The 25,484-nt window shown below is 44.6% G+C and overlaps 1 protein-coding gene across 2 annotated transcripts in view; it reads left to right on the top strand.

The window, feature by feature from the left end:
• Window positions 1-703: 703 nt before the first annotated feature.
• LOC114624273 (HRAS-like suppressor 3) overlaps window positions 704-25,484 on the top strand; it is a 36,099-nt gene continuing 11,318 nt past the window's right edge. The window contains exons 1-3 of one of the 2 annotated variants that reach the window (XM_028771163.1): window positions 704-807; window positions 1,178-1,241; window positions 20,646-20,748. In XM_028771163.1, coding sequence (XP_028626996.1) covers window positions 1,227-1,241; window positions 20,646-20,748 — 118 coding nt within the window. In that variant the 5' untranslated portion in view covers window positions 704-807; window positions 1,178-1,226. Of the gene's footprint in view, window positions 808-1,177; window positions 1,242-4,546; window positions 4,710-20,645; window positions 20,749-25,484 lie in introns of those variants that run through there. The other variant, XM_028771162.1, reaches the window with a different exon arrangement.

Genomic DNA, 25,484 nt, shown 5'->3' with positions numbered 1-25,484 from the left:
ATGTGCCTCATGTGTAACAATGTCAAAAGAAGTTATCAGATCCCCTGGAACTGAGTTACTAATGGTTGTGAGCCACCGTGTGGTACTGGGAACCAACCCAGTCCCTTTGCAAGAGTAGCAAGTGCTCTTAACCCCTGAGTCATCTCCTCAACTGTTGTTGTTCTGATTTTTATTTTTATTATAATATTTTGGATTTTTGAGGCAAGGTCTCTCTACATAGCTCTGGCACCCTTGGAACCCACTATGTAGAGTTAGTCTCACAGAGTGGGCCTGCACTACTTTCCTGAGTGCAGGAAACAGAGGCAGAAACAGCACCTGGCTGTTGTTGTTGTTGTTGTTGTTGTTATTATTGACACAGGATCTCAAACTGTAGCTCAGGCCAACTTTAAACTTATGGCAATCCTCCTGCTTCAGCTTCTCAAATGCTAGGATTTCAGGCATGTGCCACCCTTGACAAATAGCCCTTTGGTATTATTCATGTACAAAGATAAAATGTAATGCGATATGACGTGTTCTTACATGTTACAAACTGATAGAGGGATGTGTATAGGCTGTCAAGGGCCGGGGAATCTGGGGCAGAGGGGCAGAGAGGCCAGGAACTCACCGGGAGGGAGGCATATAAGTGACAACGGAGTAGTGGCAGGCCCTTGGCAATGTTCTCATTAGCCAGTTACAGGAAGAGGGGCGGGGTGCCCTGACGCGGCCTGGACGCTGCGGCCATTAAGCCGGTTCCCATTGCGCTGGCCTCCACTTGGCTACCTGGAGCGCGAGGAGGTTGGAGAGCTTCTTTCTGGGACCTACGCAAAGGTGAGGAGCCCGGGTGCCTCTGGGCTGTCTAGGTTCCTGAGGGCTGTCTGGGAGGAGGAGAGCTGTTCGGCGGGAGTAAACAAGTCAGGCGAGTAGCTGCCACCCGCCTGGCTTTCGCTGTGCACGGAGAAAAGGAGACAGGGGCGCTCCAAAGCCTGGCCAGGATCCCTGCTGGCGCCCGGGGATCTTGTGAGGTGCTTCTGCCGTACAGCCCGGGATTTGTCTATTCAAGGGCAAGCGCAGGGCAGAGCGGAGGAGAGCGAGAAAGTTGGAGGAGTTTGGTGAAAGTTTCTGGAGGGCCCTGCTCCTGGAGACTTGGGGACCCTGCTTCTTGTTAGAGACAATGAGCTCTGCTTCCTCTGTGCCTTAGGTATCCACGCTGCTGCTAAGCTGAAGTTGAGCCTCACACATCCTGGAAAATGCTAGCACCCATAGTAAGTACGGGGCGAGAAGCCAACGGTGGTCAGGGATGGGGATAGTGTTTTAATGGTGACTCTTGTATTCTCGGGGTCTGACTTGGTGTTTTGAAGAGAGGAGCTTTGCAGTGAGGGATTGCTCATACATATGTGTCTCAGTTGTGTGTTTTGACTGTGTAACCGGTGTTCTTTGATTTAAAAAGCATTATTTGTGTGTGTGTGTTTTTGGGGCCATGCATATGCCATGGCAAGCATGTGGAAGTCAGAGAGCTGTTTTTGGGAATTATTTCTCTTCTTTGCTATTTGGGTCCTGGGATTTGAACTCAGGTCATCAGGCTTGGCAGCAATCTCCTCTACACTTTCAACCCTTGGAGGATCCGGTGTGAGCTGTGGGTTAGCTGCCGCCTGCTGAGCGTCAGCACTTGTTGAAGTGGACAGGTTGGAAGTCACCCTGCTCGAAACAGGCTCAATAGAAGGCAGAAATTGGGGGTTGGATCTTCCTATCAAACCAGGACTCAGGGCAGGTTCCTGAGTCGAATGTCTGAAGTTGAATCTGCTAGGTTTTTGTCTTGTCAGCTGACTCGTGGCGATCCCTGCTGCCAGCAAATACTCGGCTCTGGCTTTCCTTCCTTTCCTCCATCCATCCCCCTTCTCTTTTCTTTCTGATTTTTGTTTCGTTTTTGTTTTTGAGATAATGCTTCAGGTATCCCAGGCTGGCCTCAAACTTACTATTTAGTGAGGACAGGTTTTTACTTCTGGTTTTCCTGCCTCCACCTCTTGAGTGCTAATTTAAAGGTCTGAGGTCCTATCTAGTTTTGTGAAGCCCTCCTGCTAGGCAAGCACTCTACCGACTGAGCCACATCTCAGCCCTGGCCTCTGTTAACCCATGATGTCCTGAGATCGAACCGGCAAATGTCTTCTTCGCTTTAACAGGACTCTGTTGACTTGGTTCAGGTAGTAGGTTTTTGCAGACAACCCTTTTGGGACTGTGCTCCAGCTGAGTACCTGTGGTAGGATTATAATCAAGTTCGAATTATTTTTTTCCCAAGTGAGAACACCACTCAAAACTTAACAGTTCTCATAACAGCAGAGAGTCACTCCGAGTTGCACTTAGTTTCTGGTACTGTGAGGCCAGGCTGTTTTGTTTTCATTTGAACCCAGGAAAACCCAAGACCACAGAAGTTAGCACTATATATATTTGCTGAGCCATGAGGAACTGACTCATAAAAATACATATGTGTCTCAGTTGTGTGTTTTGACTGTGTAACCGGTGTTCTTTGATTTAAAAAGCATTATTTGTGTGTGTGTGTGTGTTTTCGGGGGCCATGCATATGCCATGGCAAGCATGTGGAGGTCAGAGAGCTGTTTTCGGGAATTATTTTTCTTCTTTGCTATTTGGGTCCTGGGATTTGAACTCAGGTCATCAGGCTTGGCAGCAATCTCCTTTACTTGATACGTCATCTCACTGCCCCCACAGGTTTTTTTTTTTAATTAAAAGAGTAAGAAAAGAATATGCGTCAATTGCAGGCTTATATAGAAGTTATTAAATCTCCCTGATGAATCCTGTCTTCTCAGGCTGAGAAGGAGACTCATCACTCTTTCTCCTGCACTCAGCTCACTATGTATAGTCACCTCATCTACAGGGCTGTGACTGACCGTGGGCATGGTGGCACGCCTTTAATCCCAGCAGTAGGGAGGCAGAGGCAAGTGGATCTCTGAGTTTGAGGCTAGCCTGGTCTACAGAATGAGTTCCAGGACAACCAAGGCCTTGTAGAGACATCTTGTCTCACAAAACCCAAAATAAATGAATGAATGAATGAATGAATGAATGAATGAACAAATGAACGAACAAACAAACAGACAAACAAACAAACAAGGGGGAAAAAAAGAAAAGAAAGCAGTGCTGAAGAGATGCTTCGGTGGATAAGAGCACTGGATGCTTTCCCAGAGGATGTGGATTCAGTTCCCAGCACTCACATGTTAGCACAGCTAACAACGGGCTGTAACTCCCATCCCACGTGATCTGACACCCTCTTCTGGCATCCAAGGGTGCTGTACACATGTGATCCACAGACATATGCAGTCAAAACACCCATACACATAAGTAGAAAAGGAAAAAATAATTAGAAAAACAAAACCCTAACCGAAGCTAAAAATGCAGAGCTGTGGGAGGAGGCCCGAGCGGGCAGGGCTTGGGGGAGGAGGCTGCAGGAAAAGTTCAGCCCAGACCTCTCCTTGCCCTCAACTTTCTAACTGGATAGGAGGTTTGGACGAAAGCTCCTTTCATCTCCACCCACTGAATTCTGAACTTCGGGTGTGTTTCCTGGAAATGAGAACTAAAAGTAAAACCTATGTTCTGAAAGGCCAGTGTACCTTTTAATCCTGAGTCCAGACTCCAGACTCCAGAGGCTGCTTTCTTTTTCATTGTTATTGTTATTGTGTGTGTGTGTATGTATGTATGTATGTATGTATGTATGTATGTATGTATGTGTGTATTTTTAAGACAGTATCTCTATGTAGTCCTGGCTACCTCAGAATCTACTATGTAGACCGAGCTGGGCTCAAACTCAGAGATCCTCATGCATCTGCCTCCCAAGTGCAGGTATTAAAGGCATATGCCACCAAGCCAGGCCTTACTGCTTTTTGATCTGAGTTTGACATCTGAGACTCTCTGTGGAGCTAGTCAGAGTGCAAAGAAAGGAGAGAGAAGAGGATGTTTCTCAAGCAGATGCTTCTGGTCCTGCAGGCTGCATCCTCACTCCTAAAGCTGAGAGGGGCTAGAGGAGTAGGCAGTGTCCCTCTCCCCAGGCCATCAGCCTCTGATGAGATCCTGTAAGTGCCAGGCTGGATGCTGGTGGAGTTGCTCCACTTCTTGCCCATCAGCATGCTGGGCCAGTCCAGATATCAGGGTAGGCGTGGAAACTGGTCACTTTTACTTATTTATTACAGTCATTTTGTCTATGAGAGCTGTAGAGCTAGGCATGGCCAAACAGACCCTTGTAATTCTTCTACTGGGGAGGTGGCATGAGGAGTTGGAGGCTAGGCTGGGCTATCACATGACCCCCATCTCAAAAATAAATAAGTGAAGTCCATTACCACCAACACTATCAACAATGACAAAACAAAATAAACTACCACCAAGAAGGAGAAACTAAGTCAAATCCAAAACCCAAACAGAAACAGCTGGGCTGTGACCATAGAAACAAGAACAGCTTGCTCTGCAGGGTGTTAGGGAGGAGGCCCTTGAGGTCTTTCTCTTCTACTTACCTTATCTATTACTGGACCTTGAAGCTGGTTTCAGTTTAGAAGAGAGCCAGTACTAAAGCTGAAGCTGGGGCTCTGCGGTGTGAGACACTGACAGGCTTCTCTGTGAACCCTACACAAAGTTCTTTCACATTTTCAAACCCCATTGTCTGTTTTACTGTTGGATACTTAGATCTGTGGTAGAATACTGCCATGGCTGCTGGACCACCTCTGAAGCCTTGGGTAAGTTCACTCCCACCTTGGAACTCATTTTTTTCATTTATAAAAAGATGCTGTTATAAGGATTCCAGGTAACTTTGAATGCCCCAGTAAGGCTTGGTGGTGGTGTGTGAGTTGGGGGTAATGGGTCTTTCTAAATGCACAAAAGAGCAGGTTTACTCTGGTGGTGAATAGGCCTGAGGTTTGGTGTTGGTGAGCCTAGGAAGGCAGGCAAGTTTTCCTTCTTTCTCTGGGGTGCTTGGGGCATTAGTGCTTCTGAGATGGGTGCATGCTGGAGTTGTTGATAGCCCTCTCTGACTGACTTGGTCGCCTGGGCAGGGGCATAAGGAAGACTAATGTGTCAGGCCAGGTCTCCTCTACTTTCCTTCTGGCCCAGAGTCTGGGAAGTCAGAGATGTCAGACTCTTCTTTATTCTTTGCACCCCTCCCCTGTACCCACCCAGTGTACAGCATAGGCTGTCATTTTTCTTTATAGGTTTAAGTGGTTTTACAGTGTTCAGCCATTACCACAATTATTTCTTACAGAAACCCTACTTGGATAGGTGTTAACAGTCCTGATTAAACAGAAACTTCCCAGAGATCGATTCCAGAAGTTTCCCCGGGTTTCCATGGGTGCCTGGTGTGTTTTTGGGGGAGCCCCTACCTCCCTGGATTTTCTTTTCTCGAAACCTTGGCATGGAAACTCTTCAACTTCTCACTGATGATCCGTTCTTGGCAAGACCCAGACTTGTTTTGTTTTTCACAAATTTCCAGACCTTTTTCTCAGTATCAAAAGTGAAAGGCCAGCTCAGGGATTTTTCATACTTACTGGGGCATGTGGTTTACAGGATCAGGGAAGAGAATTCTCCCAGGCTGAATTTCATAAGTAACCACAGTGTCCTTTCTGTTTCTGCATGAAGTAAACTAACAGCACCCAGGCATGGTGATAGCAGAGTAGCTGATTCCTAAACATTTCCTCTGTGCGGGTCATGTTTGTAAAACAGTGCCATATGCACATTCATGCAGTGTGCATCAGGAGATCGGGAGGCAAGAGGACAGTTTTGGGTGCTGTCCTTCTTTCATTTTTATTTTATTTGTGTGGGTGTTCTAACTGCATATACGTCTCTGTAATACATGTGGGTAGTGCACACAGAACCAGAAGAGAGCTTCAGATTCCCTCTGACTTGAGTTACAAATGGTTGTGAGTTGCCATGTGGGCTCTGGGAGTTGAATCTGTGTCCTCCTAAGAGCAGCCAGTGCTCTTAACTACTGAGGCATTTTCATTCCCTATATCTTTTTTTGGAGGCAGGAGGGGACTGGGATTTTTGCTTGTCTGGAAAACCCCAGTTAGGCATCCCTGGATGGCCATGTGCTGTAATGCATGGATGGAGATCCCAGAAGTGCTTTTAGGAATTACTTTCCACCTGCTACCTTGTTGAGGCAAACTCTCTTGTTTCCTCAATTATGCAGAGTACTCCAGGGTAGCTGGCCTATGGGCTTCTGGAACGTTCTCCCTCCCTGCCTGCTTCTTGCTACAAGAGTACTGGCCTTAGATGTATGCCACCTCTTCTGGCTTTTTGCATAGGCTCTAGACTCAGGTGCTTGAACTTGGTTCATTTGCATAGCAGGTGCTTTTACTTATTCTGGTTTGCTTTTCTTTTCTGTGTAGCTCTGGCTGGCCTGGAACTCACAGAGATCCACTGACTCCCTCTGTCTCTAGAGTGATAGGATCAAAGGCATGTATTGCCACTACACCATACCACGCTACACCACAACACTCAGGCTTTTTTTTTTTTTTAAACTGGATTCTTGAGATCAAATTCAGACCTTTGTGCTTGTGTGGCAGATACTTTATCGATTGAGCTATTTCCTCCTCCACCCAGTTTTTTTTTTATAGATTTGACTTATTTAATCTTCAGAATAAACCTCTGATTCAGGTTCTCTCTCTATATATAATGTCCTCATTTTATGACGGAAGAGAGTGAGGCCTAGGGACAATTTGGGTAAACTTGTCCATGGCTCTGTGGTAAGTAGTTGAGCCTTGGTTTGAACACAGAGCTCTAAGCATAACCACTGTGCTGTTTCTGAAAATTAAATCTGGCTTGAGTTAAACAGAGCCATCAGTAGCCAGACATAGTAGTTCATGTCTGTAATCTAGCACTCAGGAGCTGGGGCACTTAAATGCCTTGCATATTTAAAAGAATAAAAAAGCTGGCGGTTGGTTGAGTGGAAGAAGATAAATAGACATGTGAATAAAAAAAAGAAAGAATAAATGAACTGTTGACTAAAACAATCCCTCCTGACAATTTAAACGCGATTCTCAGATACCCTGGAGACTTTTCTGTCTTTTACTTTTCTAAATAGTTCAAACCAATCAGATTACTTCATATTGGTTTAGAGATGATAGTTTTTATCTTGGGAATGGCGTTGCTAATGTAACTGTTTATTACACTGGCCACACTATTTAAATACTACAACCTTTTGGAAAAGCCAGTTAGCTGCTTTTCAGTGGGTCCAGCCTGCATTGTCTGTTGCAGCCTGCTGGAGCCGTCATGTCTCTCCTGCTTTCTCCAGTGCCCTGTCTATGACCACTTCCTAGTGTAGCAGTCAGCATTAAGAACCTGCCCTAGAACAAGCCTCTCATGCATCCCACACCTTAATCTTGGCTGCTGTCAGTCAAAATTAGAGTCCAAGGCTTTCTGCTGTCTACAGGTGATAACCTGACTTCTTCCTCTCCTGCGGTGGCAGCTTCGACCCTTCAAACCGCTAATGTTGACCTCTGGGCTTCATACACACATGAACACACACCCACCCACACCCAGCCCCCCCACACCCACACACATGCATAAACACACACATAGCCATACAGACATGTATATGAACATGCACACACGAACACATACACAGAGACAAACATACACGAACAGATACATACATGAGCACACACAGACACAGACATATGAACACACATGAAGATACACAGGAACATTCATAGAGACACACATGAACACTCGCACAGACACAGATACACAATACATATGTGGTCTCTCACACACAAATCTTTAAAAATTTTATTTTCAAAGTAATTTATAGTAAAATATTTCTAAAGACTCAAATAATAAAACATAAGAGTTCCCACATTTCTATCAGTCACTGTAGGGATTAGCCCATAGTTTGGTGCATTTTCCTCAGATCATGCATAATGTATAATGCATTTTTATTACAAGTGTGTAAAAGTGTACATTAAGTAGAAATAGACTAAGAATGTCTATTAAGGGGGAGACTGTGATTCTGGCACTCAAACTCCGGACCTTAGGTATGCTAAGCAAGTGCCATACCACCCCCAGCTTCATCATGTCTCAACTTACTGTTATGGTGAGAGGGACATTTTTTGAGATTGGGTTTCATGAAGCCCAAGCTGGCCTCCAAGGTACTGACTATGACCTTGGACTTTTGCTCCTCCTGCCTTCATCTCTTAGATGCTGGGATTACAGGCATGTACCACCACACTTGGTTTTATGCAGTGCAGAGGATTGAACCTATGGCTTTGTACATGCTAGACAGGTGCCCTACCAACTGAGCTGTATCCCCTACCTCCAACTCTTCAGGTTTCGTTTCTTTTCTTTCCTTTTCCTTTCTTTTCTCCCTACCCACCTCTTTCTTCCCCACCCCTTTCTTTTTTGAGACAGTGTGTTTCTCTGTGTAACTGTGGCTGTCCTGGACTTGCTTTGCACACCAGGCTGGCCTTGAACACACAGAGACACACCTGCCTTTACCTCCCAGAATGCTGTGACAAAAGGTGTGTACCACCACCACCACCACCCACCTCAACATGATTTTTAAAATTGTAGCTCTAGCTGTCCTGGAACTCACTTTATAGACCAGGCTGGCCTCAAACTCATAGAGATTCACCTGTCTCTGCCTCCCGTGTGCTGGTATTAAAGATTCACCACTTCTGGCTTCAGTTTGCTTTTATGAAAGTATTTTTTTGTTTGTTTCTGTGCCTACTCACATAAATTTCACATTGTTCTCTTCAAAGATCTGTTGTACATGTATATATAGAATATGTTTAATCTGGTTCTACCAGTGAGGTAGTTGGAGTTGTTTTTCAAAATGAATTTCAAAGGCCAGAAATTCCTCAACTTGCTTGCTAAGGAAAACGGCTGCTTTGCAGCCCTCTTTTGTGGGAAATAAAAGTGCTTTGTTCTGAAACCCTGTGGGCACATAGTATCAGCTTTGTCACTGTTCTTGTCTGTGCTGCGTATGGTACTGTGATGGCTCGGGGTTTCCTGAGCCCCATTCTGGAAAAGGCAACCCTGTTCATGCATCTGAGTGGTCTCTCTGCTGATCCAATCCATGTTTCCTGTGCAGAATGCAACAGCATTCAGTTGGGTTCCTGGGATCACTGTGGTCCTTTTATAACAGAAATTTGTTGATCTCATCGAGCAGGAATAAAAACTACAATCTGTTTCGTAGTCCAATTATATATTTTAACTTCCCATGTACCCTCTTGTACCTCCATTGTTCTTTTATTAAGGGGGTTCCAGGGACTTCTGTAATATAGAATAATGCACCTGTATCTATCAGGAAGTTTACAGGTTGGCCTCTAATTGAGAAGGTTACCATAGGCTCCCAAAGGCCTAATTTGAAGGAACCATGGCCCCCCTCCCTATTCTTCGAGTCAGGATGGGAGTTGGCTGAGGGACGACCTGCTTCCGCTGGGGGCAGTCGTGTTTCCAGTGTCTCAATTTCTTGCAGTAAGCACATTGTAGAGGCTTTTTCTTTTACTCGTAGGTGGCTTGTCCAGGGCTGAGAGTACTAGGAGTGCTGCTGCAGGGCCCTATTTATTTATTTATTTATTTTTATCAGCAAGTCTTTCTTGTTGTCTCTCTTGATAAACACTTTTTGGGATGTTTATAATTATTCTGACCTATTTTCCCTGAAAATCTGTCAATCTTTTAGATTTTCTTACGTGGTCACCTAAGTTACAAAGGCCAAGTTAGTCACCTTGAGGTTTGCTATGTCCTCTGGATCTACAGGGGTATATGGTATAGGAGTATATAAGCATGTCTCCAGGAGGAGCTCAAGAAATGCTGAATGCAATTTATCTGAGCCCTGTTTTACATCAGCTGTTTTGTACAGATTAGTAGGTCTGTAAGCTGCTAACCTGAGGCTCTCCAGTTGAGCCTGGTGGTAGCCACAGAGTAACTTCCTACCTCCTTCTGCCCCATAGTCCCAATATGGTCTCCTGGGTAAAGTCTTGTCAATTGCTGCCATTCTCTTTTCATTGTCAAGAGTGTCTAATCCAGGCAGCACCATTGTTGCTTCTGCTAGGATTTTTTTTCCTCGTGAAGAGAGTACAGAGCACTTGTGGGCAGTTACCTCAGGTTGGGAGATGGTTAAAGAAAACAGAATCAATCAGGGAAATCTGAGAACTAGGGTCTGTACCAAAAGTGGGATTCTAGTTCCCAGTTGTAAAGATCTGTTGTAGTAAATGAAACAAACGTACAGGTATTGTCTTTCAGGGTAGAAGAAGGACAGGGGCTGGAGTCCTTCTGTTTCAGGGATCAAATGGAAACAGAAGCTGCAGGTTGACCCGGGAAGGGAGAGGTTGAATCTGGAGTTGTTTCTGCTTTGGGGATAGGAGTGGAAACAGAAGCTGCAGGCTGGTGCAAGGAGGAAACTGAAGTCCCAGGTTGGCTGGGGGAGGAAACTGAATCTGGCCATCCATTGTGACTGCCCTGATGGCTATGGAGAGGAGAAAGGACGGAAGCTGGCTCCACTGGGGAACTGAGGCAGAAGGAGTAGTTGAATGGGGTAGGTAGGAGAAATTAAGAGGAGGGAGAGGCAAGAGGAGGCAATGGGCTCAGAAGAGGTGGGATAGTGCGGGGTGAAGAGAAGTGTATGGGAGAAGGAGAAGGCCCTCCTGAGAGTCCTATGGGACAGAATTTTTGGAGGGTTTTTGTTCCCAGCCTGGGGTCTCTGGGGAGTCTTTTTTGCTATGACCAGGGTGTGGCCACCTTGCTCATTCTGGACCATACAAACCTTCATCCATTGGGGCAGATTGAACGTTAATTCTGTCCAGGGTAGAATATACCCAATCTGGTCTTGGTGGCTGGGAATACCAAGGGTGGTGTTGGCCACTTCCCAGGCTACCTGGGAGTTGAAGATGCCCTTTGGAGGCCATTTAACCCTGAATATAAGCCACTCTAGCTCACAGGAGGCTTGGAGGCCATATTCATATTGGTGATAGGATACTCATAATCCTGATTAACGATGGGAGGACAAAGTTTGTCAAAGTCCCGTTAAAAACAACTAAAGGAGAGTCAGGCTTATTAGTCTTGTTACCTGTTCTGTCTGTTTGTCCAGTTGCTCCAAGTTCAGATCATGTGAGACTTAGATAAAGAAACAGAAAAGACAAGCAAAAATGCAGAACGAGATACAGGGGACTAAGAACCAGGTGGCAAGAACCTAGACAGGCAAAACAATGTCTTGCTTGTGCACTGAACAGGAGTTCGACATGTACCTTGTTAGGCACCTTGCTGTCTCCAGACGGGATCCCACCAGAACCAGGGCCAGACGTCATAGAAAGGGAATGCTTTTCTATGACTAACCAATGGAGGCCTCCTCAGACAAGTGCTTGCTGATTTCATTTTGTCTTGGACCCTCACCTTGGTAGTTTGTGGAACTGAAAGCACATCCCTGGGCTTGGAACTTCTTCAGAGTATGCACCCACCGGGAAGCAGTCCCAGAGGACTGGAGAGAGGGGTCTTTGGATTGGGTTTGGGGGCCTAATCTCACTGGGGCCTCCAAGAATGTTGATCTCACCAAGTGAGAGTAAAAACATTCACCCAAATGAAAGCCAATAAAGGGTCTTTATTGACTATGCATAAGACTGACTCTCCAAAGAGGGATCTGAGATAGAGGTGTAGGTTAACTTTTCAAGCCTCTTTTATGGGTAAAAAGTGTAAACTGGAGATTTTAAAGGAATTTGGTGACATAAGGATGTGGCAAGCAAATTTTACAGAAGCAGACAGCAGATTAGATTATTTGACAGATCAGCTTGCAGAATTTTTTTTTTTTAAAACATGGTTTTTCTGTGTAGCCCTGGCTGTCCTGGAACTGTAGATCAGGCTGGCCTCAAACTTGAAGAGATACTCCTGCTTCTGCCTCTCAAGTGCTGGAAATAAAAGGTATATACATATACCACCACCACCGGGCCATTTTATCTTATCAGGATAGAGTATGTCTGAGATGTGAGTCAAACTCCATAGGGTGGGGAGCATGTCAAATTCCAGAAAGACATGAACTTCTTTTGACTTTGTAACAAAACAGCTTTTAACTTTAAGGTGGAATGAGGCTGGTCCATCAAATTGGCAATTATTTTTTCTGTACAAAGGCTAGATATCAAACACTTTAGGTTATTTTTTTAAAGCCTTATTTTATTTCTAATTGTGTGTGCGTGTGATGTAAGCTGCCTGGTGTGAATGCTTGGGACCGTGTGATGTAAGCTGCCTGGTGTGGATGCTTGGGACCAGCTTGGGTCTCCTTCAATAGCTGTGTGCACTCTTGATTGCTGAGCCATCTTTTCAGCCCATTTATTTATTTATTTATTTATTTATTTATTTATTTATTTTTAAAAAAATTATTGTTTGTATGTATCTGTGTATTTGTGTGTACAGTTCCCAGGCCAGAAGATAATATAATGTTTAAAAACTAGCTCCATTTGAAACTGGGTTTCAAACTAAGTTCCTGTGTACAAAAAGAAAAACCTAGGAGTTAGCAAAACCTTATGCTTAACCTAAGGATTGTTAACCACAGGGTGTCTAGACCATGACCCACTAGCAGCTGAATCTTGACAGCAATCTAAGAGAAAACTAATCGCAGAGACACCTGATTCATAAATATTAACCAGACAACTCATTCTGCTTTTGTAATCTTGCTTAACTGCTGCTTGATCAACCAACCAACCAACCAACCAACCAACCCCAAACAAAAGCAGCAGCAACAGCAACAACACCATGATAAAACTTCATGCAGCAAAAGAAATCCCTAGAGTTGAAACAATTGTGATTTGTGCCTTTAAAAACTCCACAGAAACTCATAATAACTTTGGATATTGTTTCTTTGGTGTCAAAAAAAATTTTTTTTTGAGACAGCATCTCTCTGGCCTAGAGTGGGCTGCCAATTATGCTTGATTGCTTAGACAGCAGACCCAAGATTCGCTTGTCTCCTCCTCTCCTCCCAGAGCTGGTACTGTAAGCTAAGATAAAAAAGATAAGGAGAGGAGGAATATGTTTGGTGGATGTGTGGTAAGGTATGGGGAAAGAGGGTACCTCCTTGGGCCCATGCTGAGGCATATCCCCCTGAGGGACCAGCCACACGTTGGTATAGTATAGAATAGAGTTTATTCAGGGTGTGGGGACGGGAGGTAAGAGGGTAGTAGAGATAGAGAAAGGCAGAAAAAGAGTAGAAGAGTAGAGGAGTAGAGGCCAACCATGAACACGTGGAGAGAGAGGGAGAAGGGGAATGGGGAGAGGGGCAGAAGAGGCAAGAGGATAAGCTTTTCATGGAGCAGAAGAAACAAGAAGGGCTTTTTCCTCCTGTCTAGGAAACTGAATATACATAATGAAGAACAGCTTTAAGTTTAGTTAAAAGACAATCAAAGAAAACTTAAAATTTGAATTTGTGATATACAGTTAGATCGTATAGTGGAATGTTTAAGGTTAGGACAGTGGCATAGCAAGAAGAGGAAACATGAAGCAGTTAGTCAGTGGAAACCAAGTTTAGGTAAGGAAGTAACAGATTACATCTGTGAAAGCTTACATCTGAGTTTGTGTATCATTTATTGTGAAGTCTAAGAAATCTGGTAGTCTTAGCTAGTGAACAAATTTGTTAATGAGTAAATATAGTGATGGAATTACCTTAGATAAAGGAGCTAGTTCTGTTTTTTTATCTGTCAAGCTACAGTTACCTTAGCTGTCAATATAGTCAGAAATCTGAGGAAGAATAAATTTTAATCTAGGAGTTATATATTAATTAAACATGACAGAGTTCATCTATAGTTCAAACAGTTCCCAGGTCCCTGTGGTCTCCCTGGCAGCTTGGGTGGAGTCAATCTGGCTTTCAAGCTCAGAAGACGAAGAGCCTTTTCTCTGTGGACTAGATAACACCTGAAATGAGAAATGACTCACTGTGACTTAGGCAATATGAATCACCTAACTCTTAGGGTATCCAGTCTTGTCCACAGTGCTTCTCAGTGATTATCATACCACAATCTGGGCAGTCTTTTGTAGCTGTGTCTATATCTTCTGAGACTTCGGAGGGTAAGCTGTTAGGTTTTTGGAGATGGATTGCTAATGAGAGAGTTGTTTTTAAATGCCAGTTTAGTGGCCATGTAGAGATATTGCTTGCTGTTTACTGTGAATTAGACTGGGACATCTCAGTAAGTAGAGACAAGGCAGTGAAGACTGACCCATTGAGTAAGAGTAGAGTTATTAACTACCCCTACTAGTGTCCTGAGGATACTATTAATAACCAGAGAGACTTCCGGCCAGGCCAGACCACTAGGTCATCACATAGTGATCTGGGGGCTAAGCTCTGGGCCAGTTCCCTGAACGACAGAAAGCAGTTCACCCAGGCCTGGGATTTCTCAGCATCAAGAAAGGAACCATCTCAGAGGAGAGAGGAAAAATCTCTCCCAAGGGAAAATGTCCTATAATGAGGGTCAGTGAAAAGACTGAATGTCTCCATTCTCAAGGGCAGCACAGGCATAGCTCTGACCTCAAGAACTCTCCACTGGGGAGTTGGGGACATTTACTCTGACCAATGGGGGAGGGAACTTACCAGTTCTCCAATGTTTGGGCTTGTGAGCATTGGCTCTCCATGTGGTAGCAGGGGTGGGGAATGCAAACCTGTAGAGTTTCTAAATCTGAGTCTTGGCACCAAATGTTGTGTTTTATAAAAGATAAAGAGAGGAGGAATATGTTTGGTGGATGTGTGGTAAGGTATGGGGGAAGGAGGTACCACTGCAGGCCCATGTTGAGGCATCCCTTCCTCCTGAGGGACCAGTCACATGATGGTGTAGTATAGAATAGAGTTTATTCAGGGCGTGGGAAGGGGAGTTAAGAGGACAGTAGAGACAGAAAGGCAGAGGAAGAGAAAGAGTAGAGGAATAGAGGAGTAGAGGCATGTGGAGAGAAAGGGGGAGGGCAATGGGGAGAGAGTGGGCAAGAGGCGAGAGGACAGAGCAGGAGCAGGAAGGCAAGAGAGAGTAGAGGGGGCAAGCAGCCCCTTTTATAGTGTGTCAGGCACACCTGGCTGTTGCCAGGTAACTGTGGGGTAGAGCTTAGACAAAATGCTAATACACATCACCATGTCCAACTCTTTCATGTGGACATTGGGGATAAAATGGATGTGAAGCAAAGCAAGCACTTTACTTACTGAGATATCTCCCAGTCCCAACACTTTAGGATTTGCAGGCTACACAGTCTCTGTTGCAGCTCCTCAATTATGTTGTTTCAGAAAGAGAACAATTATTTATGAAGTATGCAAAACCTGTTAATGTGCAGATTAGAGCCTATAGAGTATAGAACACTCAGCTCCCTGAAAGTGTAGTTACAGGCAACTGTGAACTGCCTGATGTGGGTGCTGGGAACAAACATCGGGTTATCTGCAAGAGCAGTAGGCACCTTTAACCGCTGCACCATTTCTTGAGTTCCTTAGTTTCTTTTTGTGTTTTGCTCTGTCTATCTATCTATCTATCTATCTATCTATCTATCTATCTATCCATCCATCTATATCTATCTATCTATCTATCTATCTATCTATCTATCTATCTATCCATCCATCTATATCTATCTATCTATCTATCCATCCATCCATCTATATCTATCTATCTGTCTATCTATCTATCTATCTATCTATCTATTTACTTTACACCTTGATTGCAGTCCCCCTCCTCTCCTCCCAGTCCCACCCTCATATACCTCTCTGCTCATTCCCTCCTCCTCTTTTCTTTAGAGAAGGGGAAGCCCCCACATGGATACTACCCTGCCCGGAAACATTGTTGGACTAAGCACATCCTCTCCTAGAGGCCAGACAATGCAGCCTAGCTATGGGAAGGGGGTCCAAAGGCATCAGAGTCAGAGACCACCCCTGCTCCAATTGTTATGGGACCCACACGAAGATCAAGTTGCACATCTGCTACAAATATGTAGGGGTCTAGCCTGTGCATGCTCTTTTGTTGGTGGTTTAATCTTTGTGATCCCTGTGGTCCCAGGCTAGTTGACTCTGTAGTTATTCTTGTGTTGTTCTTGACAGTCCCCCCGCCCCAGCTCCCTCAATTCTACCCCTGATACTTCCACCAGATTCCCAGAGCTCTGCCTAATATTTGGCTGTGGGTCCCTGCATATGTTTCCACCAGCTGTTAGATGAAGTCTCTCAGAAGACAATTATGTTAGGTTCCTGTCTGCAAGTGTAGTAGAGTTATCATTAATAGTGTCAGGAGTTGGCTCTCTCACATGGAGTGGGTCTTGTTGAGGTTCAGGAATTTCGACACAACCATATGAATTTCAATCTCAGATAAGCAAGAATAGTTTAGTGAACTCACACCCCAAGACTGATCAATCAGGAACACACACACACACACACACACACACACGACTCAGAGCCTAAATGTGGCACCAATCTGCACACAGGGCAGGCTCTTTAATATGAAAAACCAGGTTCAAAAGTTTAAAGGCAAGCAGTGAAATATAGTGACATGGTACAATGTTTTTGGCTAACTAGGTGGCTCTAGGTGAAGGAAGACAGGAAGGACAGGTAGTATACTGGGGAGTTCCAGTACGTTGACACAACAGAGTATAAATAATTCAACCATGACTTTTTGGATTATTAATAACATTCTTCAGTGTCAGTTAAAGTAATAACTCCTAAAAAGTGGATAAACTTACTTTCACTTTTTGAGTAACATTGGGATTACTGAATACAAAATGGCTACAGTTATGTTAAAAAGAGTAGGCCTCAACAGGTCTCAAGTTGAGCAGTCACTGGTTGGATAGTCCCTCAATCTCTACTCCATTTTTCCCCCTGCACATCTTGTAGGCAGGACAAAATTTGACTTGAAGTTTTTGTGGGTGGATTGATGCCCTCCTCCCTCCTCTGGAAGGAGGAGGCTACTTCAATCTCCATATCTCCAGCTGCTAGAAGTCTCAGCTAGAGTCATCCCATAGAATTCTGGGAGACTTTTCCCTCTCATGTCTCCAGCTCATCCTAGAGATGACCCACCGCAGATTTCTCTTCTCTCTCCCAGCCCTCCCTAGCTTGTCTCTCCACACCTGATTCCTACCCTTCTCCCCCTCCCCACTTCCCTCCTTCCTAGTTCCCTTCCTCCATTCACCTCCAATATCTATTTTATTTCCGCTTCTAAGTGAGTTTCAAGCATCCTCCCTTGGGCCCTCCTTGTTACTTAGCTTTGCTGGGTCTGTGGATTGTAGCATGGGTCTCATTATGTAGTCCTGGCTGACCTGAAGCTCAACTAGGCTGTCTCTGAACTCACAGAGATCTACCTGCCTTTGCTGAGTTCTGGGATTAAAAGTGTGTAGCACTACACTTAGGTAATTTTAATTTTTAATAATTAATGAATTTTATTTTAACCAGGTAATAATGTGGGAAGTATATAATTTCAGTTAAAATGACACAAAGAGGGCAGGCTGCAGTTATGCACCCTGTGAATTCTAATGCTTGGGTGATGGGAATAGGAAATCAGTACAAGGTTGTCCTCAGCTACATAGAAAGCTCCTGGACTAATGAGACGCTGCCTCAGAGACAGAACAAAACAAAATCCCAAACTTAGTATATAATTTACCTTTTAAAGTATATAGCTTCATTTTGATAAATGCACACAAGTGAACTATTGCCTAAGTCAAGATACAGAATTTTCATTGTCTTAAGTTGTTGCATGTCAAGCAAAGCAAAGATTCATAACTGGTCAAAGTGCTGAGGATAAGGGACGATTGGGTGCTCAGTCCAAAATGGGACATCTACATCACTCACCCCCAAGACCAGGGAACACTGAGGAAGATGGGGTGGAAAGACTGTAAAAGCCAGAGGATTGGAGGAGTTCTATAAGACTGTCTTTTAGACATGCCATGGTCACTACATCCTAAACACAGAGCAGCTGCGTGAGACCTGCACAAAATGAAGTCATGAAGATAGGAAGGAACTAGCTAGGGAGGACGGGGGTCATCGGAAAAGGCAGGGCAAGGGACTGGTGGGGCTGGGGAATGTGATCACATTACATTGTATATAAAGAAGAAACTAAAAGTCAGACAAACTATACAACAGCAGTTTAATGACCTTACTATCCCCCATGTTCTTTCCTTGTAGTGCCTCTCCTCACCCCAGTTCCCCAGAATTGCTGATCAGTTTTTAGTCCTATATTTATGCTAACTTAGGAATGTCATATAAAAAAAATTAACAGCATGGAGCTTTGGGGGTATGACCTTTACTCATTATTTTATAAATAACTAAATATTTTGCAGGCAGGACTGTTATATTTATACGACTTTTTGTCATTGTAATAAGGTTTTTTGGTGGATGGGTGGGGGTGTGGGTGAGGGCAAGGAGGGAGGTTCAAGATAGTCTTATTCTTTGGTCAGGCTAGTATAGAAGTCATTTAAAAATTATTTACTTGTGTGTATGGGTATTTTGACTGTATGTTTATCTGTGTATCATATGGCTGCCTACTGCTTGAGGGAGGTCAGAAAAGGACATTAGGTCTCCCTGGACTGGGGTTACACAGTTGTAAGCATCTTTGTAGGTGTTGGAAATTGAACCTAGATCCTCTGGTAGAGCAGTCGGTGTTCTTAACTGCTGAGCTATTTTTCCTTTCTCTCTCTTCCTCTTTCTCTTTCTCTTTCTCTTTCTCTTCCTCTTCCTCTTCCTTTCTCTCTCTTTTTCTTTTCCTTCCTTTCTTCCTTTCTTTCTTGATTTTTTTTTTTTGGAATAGGGTTTCTTTCTCTGTGTGTGTTTTTCCTGGCTCAGAACTGCTTCTGTAGCCCAGGCTAGACTCAAACTCAGAGATCCATCTGTTTCTGCCTCCAGAACGCTGGGATTAAAGGTGTGCGCCACCATTTCATTACCCCTAGCCTGGAATTCTTGATCGCCTTGCCTCAGCTCCTTGAGCAAGAATTCAGTAAGTAATATTTGTAGCAAGAACACTAAATAGACAAAGCTAACTAAGAGACCTCTTAGAAACTGAAGAAAGGAACTCAAGTGAGCTTCAGCCATGATGGAAAAGCTGAGATGGAGACAACTCCGAGTCTGTCTTCCATGGATCGCAACTCTGCATCCACTCTTGAGTAGTTCCTGGAGCTAATACAGCTCTTTGAGACAAAGACATCAGGATTTGGTTCCTGTATCCAGGGTGAGACAGCAGTTGTCCGAGGCCACATCTGAGCTGGAGTCAAGGGAACATACTTTTCCATCTCAAATTGTCAGAAGCTCTGAGTCTGGCTTAGGAATTAGTTTAATGTACATCTGGCAAAAGAACTGGGAAAGGTACACCATATCCATCGGGTTCTACAAAGTAGTACCCCGAGGACTTCTCCCCAAATGACCCTAGACTCCCCGAAGCTTTGGAAGCCTTGAAGTTTCACACACTCTTCTGGGAACCAAAGCAGAGACGGCACGTCACAGGACTTCTGACTCCCTAGCGTATCTAGCATATGCTCTTTTTGTTAATATTTTTTCAGCTTCCTTGTTGGGGCAGGGGGCTTTTGGGTCTTATGCCTATCAATGGTACATTAATAATAAACATAGCTATTCCCAAAGTGGTGGTGGTGGAAGAGACCTCTTAGGTTTGCAGTTTTTAAAACAACATCTTTAAAATTTCATACTGATGTGCCTTGATCCTATCCACCTTCCACCTCCCCGACATTTCCTCAACATGACCCCTTCTCATGTTCATGTTCCTTCTCTCTGCCTCTTCTGTCTTTGGTAACCCACTAAATCCAGTTGGCGGTGCCTGCTGGAGTCGTGACTGATTTCCTCAGCTTGTTCTGCTAAGTCTTATACAGGTGACCATAGGTGTAGTGCTCCTGAGTGCTGTGGCCATGTTGTGTCCAGAAGACATTTCACAGCCCTCTTCTCCATTCTCTGGTTCTTTTGTCATGTTCCCTGAGCCTTGGGTGGGTGGGTTGGTGGTGATACAGATGTCCTGTTAGGGTTGGGCACTCATAGCTACTTATTCTCAGCACTTTGTCAGCTTAGGAGTCTCTCCATTAACTTTTGCATGATGCAGAACAAGCTTCTATCTGTGTGCATAAACACAAATATTTGGAGGGAAGTTTGACAACGTGTTCATTTATTGGTACAGTAGTAGTAGGTCCCCTGCTAGAGCCCAGTGGCCTGAGCTGTGTACTTTTGACAAGGTTTACAGTATCAAGCATTTTACAGGTTTCTTTTTTAGATTTATTTTATGTGCATTAGTGTTTTTCATGTATGTATGTATGTATGTATGTATGTATGTATGTATGTATGTGTACCACCTTCATGTATTACCTGTGGAGGTTAGGAGATGGTATTGGATGCACGGGAATTGGAGTTACAGATGATTGTGAGCAGCTGTGTGGGTGCTGGGAACCTAACCTAGGTCCTCTGCAAGAGCACTAAGCACTCTTAACTGCTGAGCTGTCACGTCAGCCCTCGTTTTGCAGTTTTTAGTCATATCACATGCAGGGATTGGGGTGAAGTTGGGGATGGGGTGGTGATCCCTGAAGGCCTAGATCATGGCTTTGTGAGGTGACCCAGCATCAGACCTTCAGAGCCTGCATCTACATGGATTTGCCTACTGGAGCTGATGGGGGTGGGGGAGACTTCTGGCTGCACATTCTCAACCCAGCCTGCCCTGATCTCAAGGTTTCATGCCATGCTAATAGTTCTGTTCTTGGTTTTGCAGCCAGAACCCAAGCCTGGAGACCTGATCGAGATTTTCCGCCCTGTGTACAGACACTGGGCCATCTATGTTGGTGATGGATATGTGATCCACCTGGCTCCCCCAAGTAAGAATACCAGAGTCTTCACTGTGCTGGGCCTAGGGACTGGAAAAGGATGTGGAGAGTTGTGGGCAACAGGGTGTCCCTGTGTTCTCCATGCTTATTGATCAACCATTTGTTTCTAAGTTTATGTGAAGGCTGTCTGATGTGTCAGGATGCTTTCTGGGCTTTGTTCCTTAGAGCCCAGTGTGTAAGCCCCTCGAGGTGTGTGAGCATCCAGACCCTGCCCCTAAGGACCTTCATCTAGGCTCTACCCACAGAACAGTCTAATGCCTGGATCCAGCCCCTCTAGATGCAGATAGCCAAGCTCTGCCCCACAGAGTAAAAAGCCAGAGCTCAGAACTTGAAATCCTGGAAGTCGCCATTCTAGAAAGGTACTCTCCACAAGAAACTCTGTGTAAAGCCTGCCTTCTCCTTAGTTCCTTGCTGTTTCTAGCCTGAGTTTTTCTCTCCCAACAAATCTCTTAAGTGAAGTTTGTTAGGCAGTGTAACTTCACAGCACTCCTTGGTTCCCAATTGCCAGAATATCTTTCCCAGCAGAGATGTACACTTTTCTAGGGAAACCTTCCCTGACTGGAGCTGAGCTGTTACATTTGCACTGGGGAAACCTTCCTGTCTGAGCAGAGCTGTAACACTTCCATTATAGAAGCCTTTCCCTCAGAGCTGTAACACTTACATTTTGTGCCCTAACTTGGATAGGCTCTCCTGGTGTTTGTGCTCCCCACTGAGGTCTGAGCAGTACTGGGCCCCTATCCCTCATCTCCAGTCAACACACAACAGACTCACCTTCCAGCTCACCAGTCACTCAGCATCCCATTCACCAGCAACAATTAGGTAAGTTTCCTCTTTGGTCACTGCAAATGTTTTTCTGAGTACAAGGAAGTGATTAGCACCTCTTTGGTACTCTTGGATACGAAGGTACCCTAGACATGGAGGTCTTTAAGGCTACAGCTGGCCCTTTTCACCTGACCCCATTCCCCCATCCTTGGACATTTTCAGCCACAGCCCACCCTAATCAAATCTCCCTGGCACTCACTTTCAGCTCATTAGCAGCCCTTAGTCCTCCCAGAACTCATTTCTCCTCCACTACAGGACTCCCTTCTACCTCCCCCTACATGGCCTAACCTGACCCCAGTTCTCCCTTTACAGGAGGTTGCTGGGATGGATGGCATGGTCAGGGTACACGTCCCTTTCTTACTAAGTGATCTCTCTCAGATGGAAGAGAGGTTGGGGTCTCGAATCACGAATCCTTCCACTTTCATTAAAGAGTTCCAATGTATCACCCAATCTTATAGTCTCACCTGCCAAGACATTTACACAGTTCTCACCAGCAACCGTCTTTGTGAGGAGTGCAGATGAGTCTGAGACAAGCTAGGCCACATGCAGATGAAATCTACCAAACTAATGCTGCCCATCCAGTTGTGGCTGAGGTGGTCCCGAATGGGATCCTGAGTAGAACTACAATATTCTGGGGGACATTCTAACTAGAGACCCACTTATAACTCACCTCTTGGCCAGTCTGTGTAAGGCTGCTCTTAAAGTGGCAAAGTACTAAAAAATCCAAGAGATTATCCAGGACAAACGTGAAAACCTATCTCAATTCCTAGACTGCCTTACAATATACCAATCTGTATTCCGAGACCCCAGATGGAAAACAACTCCTTATCACCTACTTCTTTTTCCAGAGTTTCCTTGATATTAGGGCCAAACTTAAATGTCCTAGAGAAAGGATCCCTGACTCCACAGGCAACAGTCTTAGTGGTGGCCTTTAAGGTCTACGATGGAAGAGATGAAAAATCCTGGAAATAAAAATACCTAATGCTAGCAAAGGCCTTTTAACTGACTACAGTAGTGGACTCCCAGGCCTGAGGACAGGTTCCCTGGCCTCCAAAAGCCTGAGAACCTCTAAGTTCCTGTTTCAGATGTGGTCAGGAGAGTCACTGGGCCCCAGGCCCATCCAAACCCTTGTAAACCACCTAGACCATGTCTAAGGTGACATCAAGAAGGGCAATGTAGTTTTTACTGCCCCTATGTCCCTCATAGTATGAGGACATCATGTCCAAATCATCCTTCAGCAGATTTCCTAGTATTGACAACTGAGGGGGTCCTGTGCTCCCCTGTTTTGACCACTGCCATCTCTAACAGGGAGTCTCAGGTAGACATCACAGTACCAGAGTGATCTATCTCCTTCTTTCTGGACACCAGAACCACCTACTTAGTCCTGAAGGAGTTTTAGGGACCCACATCCCCTTCTTGTTCCCCTACTGTCAGGGTAGGGGGCAGCCTTACCAGCATCACCTTGAGCATTACCTTGAGCAGCCTTACCTCGAGCATTCCCTTCCTAGTGGTACCAATCTGTCCCATCACTTTGCTGGGACAAACCTCCTAGCCAAAGTGGGAGCCTCTATTTCTTTTGCACTCCCCTATAGTGAGACTTGTCAGTGGTATAAATAATAACACAGGCTTCTAATATAGTTTAAAGCTTAGTCCTTTGCTTGGGCAGTCTCTTGGCTAAACGTAACCTGACTAACTAGCCTATGACCCACCATGTGAGTAGCTCTACCTTTTTCTGCTCTGCTGTGGTCCATGTCTGCTTCCTCAGTGTCTGCTCTTGAGTCTCCTGCTTCTTCTCTTTCTCTTGCTTCATTCTCTCCCTGGAAGTTCCACCCTCCACTTCCTGCCCAGTGATTGGCTGTCAGATCCTTGTTACAACCAATCAGCAGTAAGATAATCTCTAATACAATTCTAGATTGTCTCTAGGCATAGAGGGCTGTCTGACCTTCAAGTATCTGAGCAGATGTGGATCGACAAATATTTACAAATATAAGGCTGATGATGAGTCATCGAAATGACAATACCGATATCCTGCCAGCGTTTAGCATTTAACAATTGAAAATACAGAGACACTCCATCAAACCCCAGCACTCCACAGTTACTTAACCCCAGGTTTGCTGACCATTCCCTTTCTCCTCCAAAATACACAAGCTGACATGCTTTTCCCTTGCTAGCCTCCCAGGTACATCACAGAGTATAGGCCAAAATCTCTTTCCTGTCATGTGGGCCACCTGACTTTGACAGAGAGAGAGAGAGAGAGAGAGAGAGAGAGAGAGAGAGAGAGAGAGAGAGACAGAGAGAGAGACAGAGACAGACAGAGACAGAGAGAGAGAGAGAGAGAGAGAGAGAGAGAGAGAGAGAGAGAGGAGAGCAAAGCAAAACAAAAGGATTTAAAGGAGCTTGCTTTTCAATGACTGCTCTCAGTAACAACTACTCATGTCTCTGGTAAATGGTTAGGTGGAGGATGTGAAAGCTCCAGAGAGTTCTAAAGGCAGAAGAAATAGATTTAAGGTGATGAAAAATATTTCCTATTTCTTTCCCTTTAGATGCTACTATTAATTTAGATTTCAAAGGTTTAGGAAAACTATACTTAATGCTTGAACCAGACTGCTCTCATGGTGGGACAGCTCACCAGGTAGTTGCCAAAGGAGATACTTATTCTGTAACACCTAAATAGACTTTTAAAACACCTGTCCCCTATTATTGCTTTCTCTATGATCAAACTAGTGATTATTGTTGATGTTGGTCAGAACCTTAATGGTTCTGTAGGAGACATGATGGGTATTTAGGAGGGCGTTCTACCACTTACATAGAATTCGGGTCTTTTATCCTAATTAGGGACCCATGGCACCTCAGATGGGAGATGAGGTTATTGGTAAAGTTTACAGTAGTATTTACCATAGCTACCCATCAGGCATGATCAAAGTACAGAGGGCACACATCCCACTTTCTCAACCCCTAGGTATAGACATAATAGAAGTGGTCCTTGCATCTCTAATATCACCCCTTTTAGATGATATTGATCCCACCTCCCTGTCATAACACCCTCTTGCTTCAGATGCCTCTGTGTATCAGTTACTGACTAATGTTCTTCCTACTGCTTTAGAGAATGTTGGTTGTGTGTCCCTTCTGGGTCAAACTCAAGACAGCATTTGTGGCCTTGCCCATTGTCTTATTAAATTCTCTCACTCCATTGCACATAGATTGCTCTAAGCCAAATATCACACCACCCTTTATCTCCCTCACATCTCTTTCTTCAGTATCAGAGACTGCTTTAATTCCTCAGAAACATGTTTTGTGGGTACACTGGATTCTGCAGACTTCAACAATACCTTAATCCTTAGTATTATCACCCATCCCCTATGCTCAAACATTCACAATGCACTCAAGTTTACCACTGGTCTAGGACTTGGGCCCTGGTGTTCCTTTTTCCAAAACTAGGGGTGGATCTTGGTAAAAAAAAAAAATTCCTTACTATTCCCACCTTAGGGATTATAGTCACATGACAAATATGCAGTTCAGGTCATACCCTTTCTAGCAATCCTGGGCATAACTTCTGATGTCACCACTGAAGTGGTGGGACTGACGCCTTCCCTAGCTATTTACCATTGGTTTTCCTCGTAGATCATCCAGGATCTTCAATAAGTGCCTTGAACCATCCTTGCTCTACAGGGCCACTGGCAACTATAGTGTTACGAAATCAACAAGGATTATATTTACTAACAGCAGAGAGAGGTGGCCTTTGTCTCTTCTTCAGGAAGAAATGTTGCTTCTGTGTCAACCAATTGGGTATAGCAAACTAGGAGATCTGACAACTCCAGACAGATCTCTAAAGATGGAAGAAGCAGCTCCATGCCTTGGCCAGTGGATCGCACTGTCTAGTACGGAACTGGATCCAGTGGATCACT

This window comes from Grammomys surdaster, unplaced genomic scaffold (genome assembly GCF_004785775.1).
Source record: "Grammomys surdaster isolate TR1022 unplaced genomic scaffold, NIH_TR_1.0 205, whole genome shotgun sequence".
In the NCBI taxonomy this organism is placed as follows: Eukaryota; Metazoa; Chordata; class Mammalia; order Rodentia; family Muridae; genus Grammomys; species Grammomys surdaster.
This window is presented reverse-complemented; position numbering and strand designations above follow the sequence as displayed.